Here is an 8,231-nt window from a genome sequence, read left to right as displayed (position 1 = left end):
CCTAAATTGCTTATGTTCATAAGGAACTGTGGCCTTCCTGGGCAATTAGCGGCGTCTTGGTGAAGATAGGCCTTATCCCATCCATATACCAAACATCTGCTTCCTTCAGCGATAGGTCTGATTTCCTTTTATTATTATTCTTTTTTAACCCATAAACTTGTGGTAAGGAGAAATTATAAGTTTGTCAGCCCTTGAGTGGATATTTACTCTGGCAGAAGAGGAACTAAATCAGAGTGCAGGGGCTTCGGGATGAAGTTTCCTTCAAAGCAGTGATTGGGGCGGTCACCTTTCACTGCCGGTTGCCTGCCGGTGGAGCCGCAGTCTTTGTCTGAGAGGTAGGGCAAGTTTTCAGGGGTCTCCTCGGCACAGGGATCAGAGTGGAAGCCTTTGAGGGCCAAAACCCGGTACCGCTTTCTCCGATTCAGTTTATATATGCGGATCCTCTCTTTTTCTGCCTCTGGGTCAGAGAGAATTCCATCCCAGCGCAGACTTTCGTTGCTCTGGTTCGAAAGATTCTCTGCGACTTCGGCAAAGTGGGGGAGACTGACAGAGGAAGAGTAAGGAGGGATGTGCTTGCTTTCCTGTTTGTCCTGTCTGCGCTCTGGCCTTGGGCCGTGGTCTTTGCTGGGATTTAAGATGTCATGAGAGGATGAAGAAAGCTGCTGGCTTTTCAGGCTCCGACTCTGATGTTTATCTGCTGAGTAAATGAGTAGGTTAGTGTTTGTGGGAATGTCCGCCCTCAGCCTGTCTGGAATAGTGCCAAAATGGCCAAAAATGTAAGGGACTAGAGGCCCCTCCTGAGCCCACCAGCCTCGTGCACACCCACTGCCCGTATGCTCTGGTTAAGGCATTTGAGGGCAGGAAGAACCTTTTTTTTTTTAGAGACACAGTCTCACTTTGTCATCCTCAGTAGAGAGCTGTGGCATCACAGCTCACAGCATCCTCCAGCTCTTGGGCTTAGGAGCTTCTCTTGCCTCCACCTCCCAAGTAGCTGGGTCTACAGGCACCCACCACAATGCTCGGCTATCTTTTTGTTGCAGTTTGGCCAGGGCCGTGTTCAAACCTGCCACCCTCAGTATATGGGGCCAGCGCCCTACTCATTGAGCCACAGGCACCACCCAAGAAGGAACATATTGAGCACACAGCATGAGCCAGGTCCTCTGCATAAAGGCTATCAGCTCTGTTTTCCAGGTGAGGAAACTGAGTCCCCAAGAGCTGGAGTAACTGCCAAGCAGTGAGTGGCAGAGCCAGGATTTGAACGGAGGCCTGGCTCCCAGTGGCCTGTTCTTTCCACTATGCCATGCTGCCCCCAACTTAACCTCGCCGCATGCTCTCCAAAGTACTTTCCAGTTCTGGGAGGCTATGACTCCACCACTCGTCTAGACACTTTATGATGGAAGAAGTGGAGAACAACAGAAAAGCTCCCTAAGTTTGACTGACGAAGGCAACATTATGCCAAACCAGGAAATAGTTCAGCTGTGGCTTGTACTGATTTTTTTTTTTTTTACATCAGTAGCATTTCAGAATTATGTAACATGCACATAAAAATGCTATAAATTGTGGTTCCTTCCTCAACTCATCCTTTTGAGGGGAGAGAGAAATACCTCTTTCCACAAGAAAATAAGAAAAAAAAACCCCCCCCCCCCCCCAAAATTCTCTCAGCATTTTCTTACCTTTCTATTCCCCACCCGAAAACTATTTGGTGTCCCCTGCTGACAGTATTAAGTATATGCCACTGTAATTTTTATGGTCAGAAACTATGCCAAAAATACAATAAACTTCCTAATTTTATTTTGCAGACACATACAGGACTCTTTGACCTAACCTCCAATATTTTCTTGCCTTTTTATTATGATTCCAACTGAAGAAGTAATTGTGGTAATTGTGGTCTTCCCCACACTACAAGGCTGAGATGCAGAGGGCTGACGCTTCTGTCTCCAGCTTGCCAGTAGTGCCAGTTCTGCCACAAAGAACCAAGGCCCAGAAACTCAAGCCCGGGCCCAGTCGTTTTTTTGGTTTTTTTGAGACAGAGTCTCAAGCTGTCACCCTGGGTAGAGTGCCGTAGCGTCACAGCTCACAGCCACCTCCCAACTCTTGGGCTTAAGTGATTCTCTTGCTTCAGCCTCCCAAGTAGCTGGAACTATAGGTGCCTGCCACAATGCCCAGCTATTTTTTGGTTGTTGTAGTTATCATTGTTGTTTTAGCTGGCCTGGGCCGGGTTCAAACTGGCCAGCCTTGGTGTACGTGGCCAGCGTACCCACTGAACAACAGGTGCTGCTCCCGCCCAGTCTTATTGGAGGTCAGGGCCACCTCTCTGATAGGCAAAGTCAGAGATGTACCACAGAGGTGACAATGGGCTCACAGCACTCAAGGGCAGGTGCAGTCTATGTCACTGCTGAATTCTCTCCCCTCAAAAGTGCTTAGTGCCTTTGTAGAGAAGTCTGGGGGTTCTATGAGAAGAGCATGGTGAGATACAGAGACTCTGGGCTTGTGGCAGGTGATTGTGTCTGTATGTATGTGAAGGTGTCCTTGAGAGAGCCTGGAGCACCCACATGCATATCTGTGTACAGGAACAGTTGGGGGGATATTTATGCACTCACATAATGTGTGTGTGTGTGTAGACTGAAGTGTGAGCGGGACAGGTTATCTGTGCTTCAGTTTCATTTTCATTTGATGGGGTTAGGTTGCTATGAGGGGGTGTTGGGGAGGGTGTCAGGGATTACAGGCAAATGTTGCAGAGATGGTGTGATGGTGTTTGTGCAGTGGAAGGCTGCCCCACAGGGGGTGGAGTCCCTTTGAAAAAGACACTTTAGGGCAGAGCACAGAGGCTCACACCTGTAATCCTAGCACTCTGGGAGCCCAAGCAGGGTGGATTGATTGAGCTCAGGAGTTTGAGAACAGCTTGAGCAAGAGGGAGACCCTGTCTCTACTAAAAATAGAAAAAAAGTAGCCAGGTATGTGGTGGTTGCCTATTGTCCCAGCTATTTGGGAGGCTGAGGCGAGAGGCTCGTTTGAGCCCAGAAGACTGAGGTTGCTGTGAGCTATGATGATGCCACAGCACTCCACCCAGGGCGACAGAGTGAGACTGTCTCCAGCAACAACAACAAAAATAAATAAATAAATAAATAAAGAGAAGGAACTTTCTCTGCATTGATTGGGTATGGGTGTCTCCATCACATCCAGTGGCAGGTGCTCCTTAATGTACAGGGGCAGGGAGGACCTCTGCCTTTCTGATATGTGAGGCTCTGTCCTGCAGTGTCTGTGGGTTGGGGAAAGTCTGTGTGAGTTGGCCTCTGTAGGAGGGCTCGGGACCTGGGGAAGGTGTGGACGTTCAGGATGACAAGTTTGGGCTGAGGGATTAGGAAGTCGAGAGGGTGTCTATGTAAAGCTAACAGTCTGTGTGTGGTGCTGGGAGGCTGGGGGAATAGTGGGTCTCTGTGGGGGTTTCTGTGTGGCCCTAAGGGACTGCAAAGTTGGTGGGACTTCCGTGGTGATCAAGGGGTCTCTGTCTTTACGGGCAGGGCTGGGACATCACTGTGCTGCGACACACTGTGAGGGGAGCGCGAGGGCCTCTATCTGGGACTGGTGGACTTGTTTCTGGTCTGAAGGGCTCTCTGGGTAGCCCCGGGTCTCGGGGAGGCATGGGGGTGGCTGTGCTCGGAGTAGAATCTCAGGGACGGGAGCTGAAGCAGATAGATAGTTGCTCCTCTTACCGTCCCCCTTGCACGACCCTTTGGTCTTTTTCTTCTTTTTCTTCTTCACTTTCCGCTTGGTCAACTCTGAGGCACTGCCCCCAATAGGGGGCAGTTTGGACCCCAGCCCCGCGGCGCCGCCCTCCCGCTCCTCGTCCTCATCCCCGTCGTCCTCGCCCCCCTCGCCGTACCCCGACGCCCCAGCCCCAGCGCGGCAGTCCATCCGCCTGGGGGACCGCCACCTCCGTCTGGGGCAGCCCAAGACAGGCAGCCTCCCAGCCAGCGGTTCTGAGCGCAAAGGGCCCGGGCAGGGCCACGCGTCTCCATAGCAACCGCCTCCCGCCGAGCGAGCGCGCCAACCTGGAAGCTTCCGCCGAGCGGCGTCAGCGATGAAGGTGTGCGCATGCGCGCCCCGCCTGGCTGACCCCTTGGGGCAGTCAGCTGTGCAAAGGACAAGAATGGGTAGAGAGGTTTAAGTTCTTCTTCCCTCATGTGCTTTTTGTAAATGATAAGTATTCTTACCTAATTTTTTTTGTGGCTTTTTTTGTGTGTGTGAGACAGTCTCACTCTGTCACCCTGGGTAGAGTGATGGACATCATCATAGCTCACAGCAACCTCAAACTGCTGGATTCAAGCGGGCTCCTGCCTCAGCCTCTGGAGTCACTGCAACTAGAGGCGCCTACCACCACACCCAGCTACTTTTTCTATTTTTAGTAGAGACTGGGTCTTGCTCTTGGTAAAGGTGGTCTTGATCTCCTGACCTCAAGCAATCTGCCAGCCTCAGCCTCCAGGAGTGCTAGGATTACAGGCATGAGTCACTGATCCCAGCAGTCTTCCCACCAATTCTCCCTGCCACCCCAGACAGAGTCTCACTCTGTCACCCTGCCCTGGGTAAGAGTGCTGCAGTGGAGTCATCATAGCTCACAACAAACCTGTCTTCTGGGCTTAAGCAATCCTTTTGCCTGAGCCTCCCAAGTAGCTGAGTCTACAGGTGCCTGGCTACTTTTTTTCTATTTTTAGTAGAGACAGGGTTTCCCTCTTTGCTCAAGCTGTTCTCAAACTCCTGAGCTCAAGCAATCTACCCACCTCAGCCTCCCAGAGTGCTAGGATTACAGGCCTAAATCACCCAGACTTACAAATTCTCTATCCATGCAGCTGCTAGAATAAACTTAAGACAATTGGATAACTCACTCTCTTGCATAAACCTCCAGTGATACAAAGAAAAAAAAAGCCAAAAACCCTCCAGTGGTTCCTCAGCACAACGTGTAAGGAGACTAAACTTTTTACTGGCTTGGTGCCTGTAGCTCAGCAGCTAGGGCGCCAGCCATGTACACTGAAGATGGTGGGTTTGAACTCAGCCTAGGCCTGCCAAACAATAATGACAACTACAACCAAAAAACAGCCAGGTGTTGTGGTGGGTGCCTGTAGTCCCAGCTACTTGGGAGGTTGAGGCAAGAGAATCGTTTAAGCCCAAGAGTTGGAGGTTGCCGTGCGTTGTGATGCAACAGCACTCTACCAAGGGTGACATAGTAAGACTGTCTCAAAAATAAATAAATAAGGGGGCAGCGCCCATGACTCAAAGGAGTAGGGTGCCAGCCCCATATACTGGAGGTGGTGGATTCAAAAAACCCGGCCCTGGCCAAAAAACCCTGCAAAAAATAAATAAATAAGGACTGCACCTGTGGCTCAGTGGGTAGAACATTAACCCCATATACAGAGGGTGGCGGGTTCAAACCTGTCCCCAGCCAAACTGCAACAAAAAAATAGCGGGGCGTTGTGGCGGGTGCCTGGAGTCCCAGCTACTCCGGAGGCTGGGGCAAGAGAATCGCCTAAGCCCAGGAGTTAGAGGTTGCTGTGAATAGTGTAATGCCACAGCACTCTATCAAGGGCGATAAAGTGAGACTCTGTCTCTAAAAAAATAATAATAAAATAAATAAATAAATAAATAATAAAGTCTTTACTGTGGCTTATAAGGCCTTATATGATCTGCCTCTTGCTTTTCTTTCCAAGTTTATCCATCATTGATTTTATCATCCAGATGTCTGCAATAATATATCTCATCCCATATACTCTTCTACAATCTTGCCACTTCTACAGCAGGGTACAGAATCTAATCTTATTCTCCTGGATGGGTTTGCTGACTCACTTATAAGCAATAGTATGTAGTGGAAGAGCCACCGTGTGGCGTCCATAGGTGGGGTCACAAAGGTAATGCAGCATCCTCCATCTTGTTGGCTGATGGCTTGCTTGCTCCAAGGAGTCCTGAGCTTCCTGGTAAGAAGTCTGAAGACCCTGAGGCTGTCATACTGTGAGGAAGCCCAAAAAACCACTTGGAGAGACCCTAACATCTTGAGAAGAGGGGTAGAGAAAGAGAGATCCCAGCTACGCCAGCCCCCACTTTTCCACATCCAGCCATAATCTTGACTGCAATAGCAGGAGGGAGATCCCAGGCAAGACCCAAGCAGACAAGCCTGTCCTGAATTCCTGACTCCAAAGACTGAGAGATAGTAAAACGTTCACAGTTGTTTAAGTCACTAAGTTTTGAGTGATGTGTTATGCAACAATAGATCACTGAAATGTTCATCTTTGATTTTAATCATTTTAATGAGTAAGAAGTTAATTTCTCTGTGGTTTTAAGTCCCATTTCCCTGCTAACTAATGAAGGTGAACACTTTTTTTTTTTTTTTGAGACAGAGCTTGAAGCTGTTACCCTGGGTAGAGTGCCCCGTGGCATCACCGCTCACAGCAATCTCCAACTCCTGGGCTCAAGCGAGTCTCCTGCCTCAGCCTCCCAAGTAGCTGGGAACCACAGGCGCCTGCCACAATGCCTGGCTATTTTTTTGATTGCAGCTATCATTGTTGTTTGGCAGGCCCAGGCTGGATTCATACACCTTAGGTGTATGTGGTTGGCACCTTAGCCACTTGAGCCACAGGTGCTGAGCTGGTAAACACTTTTTAATGTGTCTATTGGTCATTTGTATATCTTTCTTTAAGTGTCTATTGAAGTCTTTTGGCCATTTTGTAATTGGGTCATCTATGCTTTTATTATTGATTTGTAAAAACTCTTTACATATCATGGATATAACTTCTTTGCAGCCATGAAGACTTTTTTTTTTTGAGACAGAGTTTCACTTGGCACCCTCAGTAGAGTGCCTTGGCATCTTTAGCTCACAGCAACTTTAATCTCTTGGGCTCAAGCTATCCTACTGCCTCAGCCTCCCAAGTAGCTGCAACTATAGCTGCCCACCACAATGCCTGGCTATTTTTAGAGATGAGGTCTTGCTCTGGCTCAGGCTGGTCTTGAACCTGTGAGCTCAGGCAATCCACCCACCTTAGCCTCCCAGAGTGCTAGGATTATAGGCATGAGCCACTGTGCCCAGCCTATGAAGATTTTTTTTTTTTTTGTCCAGGTCTATAGTTATCTATTCACTTCCTTTTCTTTTCTTTTCTTTTCTTTTTTTTTGAGACAGTCTCATTATGTTGCCCTCGGTAGAGTGTCGTGGCACCACAGCTCACAACAACCTCAAACTCTTGGGCTCAAGTGATTCTCTTGCCTCAGTCTCTCAAGTAGCTGGGACAGGTGCCCACCACAACGTCCAGCTATTTTTTGTTGCAATTGTCATTGTTTGTTAGCTGGCCTGGGTCAGGTTCAAACCCGCCACCTTTGATGTATATGGCTGGCACCATAACCACGGTGCTATGGGCGCTAAGCCTCTATTCATTTTCTTTTTCTTACTTTTTTTTATTTTTAGAGCCAGGGTCTCACTCTGATTCCCAGGCTACTAGAGTACAATGGTATGATCATAGCTCATCAAAGCGTCACACTTGTGGGCTTGGATGATCCTTCTGCCTTAGCCTCCTGAACAGCTAGGACTATTGGCACATGCTACCACCCCAGCTAATTTTTTAAGTTCTTTATAGAGATGGGGCTCTCCTTATGTTGCCCAGGTTGGCTTCAAACTCCTGACCTCAAATGATTGTCTCACCTTGGCCTCCCAAAGTGATGGGATTGCAAGCATTAGCCACCACAAACGGCCTTATCTATTCATCTTCTTTTTTGTTTGTTTATTTATCTTTTGAGGCAGAGCCTCAAGCTATCCCCCTGGGTAGAGTGCTGTGACATCACAGGTCACAGTAACCTCCAACTCCTGGGCTCAAGCAAGTCTCCTGCCTCAGCCTCCCAAGAAGCTGGGAGCACAGGAGCCCGCCACAATGCCCAGCTATTTTTTGGTTGCAGCCATCATTGTTGTTTTGGTGGGCCCGGGCTGGATTTGAACCTACCACCTTAGGTGTATGTGGCTGGCGCCTTAGCCACTTGAGCCATAGGCGCCGAGCCTATTCATCTTCCTTTTTTATTTTTCTTCACCACTAAATGATATGGGATAGTCATTTTTTTTTTGAGACTGAGTCTCACTCTGTCGTCCTCTGTAGAGTGCTATGGCATTGTAGCTCACAGCAACCTCAAATTCTTGGCCTCGGGTGGTGCCTGTGGCTCAAAGGAGTAGGGCTAATGAAGGTGAACGCTTTTTTTTTTTTTTT

At 48.8% G+C, this 8,231-nt stretch overlaps 1 protein-coding gene across 1 annotated transcript; it reads right to left on the bottom strand.

Annotated features, from left to right (window-relative positions):
• Positions 1-203: 203 nt before the first annotated feature.
• Positions 204-3,915, bottom strand: CUNH17orf97 (chromosome unknown C17orf97 homolog). The gene is made up of 2 exons (XM_012810914.1): positions 3,714-3,915; positions 204-697 (listed from the first exon to the last, which is right to left on the bottom strand). The coding sequence occupies exons 1-2, from the start codon at positions 3,913-3,915 to the stop codon at positions 204-206; spliced, it is 696 nt and encodes a 231-aa protein (XP_012666368.1).
• Positions 3,916-8,231: the final 4,316 nt, after the last annotated feature.

The sequence above is a fragment of the Otolemur garnettii genome, unplaced genomic scaffold, assembly GCF_000181295.1.
Source record: "Otolemur garnettii isolate 467f Iridium unplaced genomic scaffold, OtoGar3 scaffold00145, whole genome shotgun sequence".
Classification (NCBI taxonomy): domain Eukaryota; kingdom Metazoa; phylum Chordata; class Mammalia; order Primates; family Galagidae; genus Otolemur; species Otolemur garnettii.
Note: the sequence above shows the minus strand (reverse complement) of the source record. Positions and strands in the feature narration are given on the sequence as shown.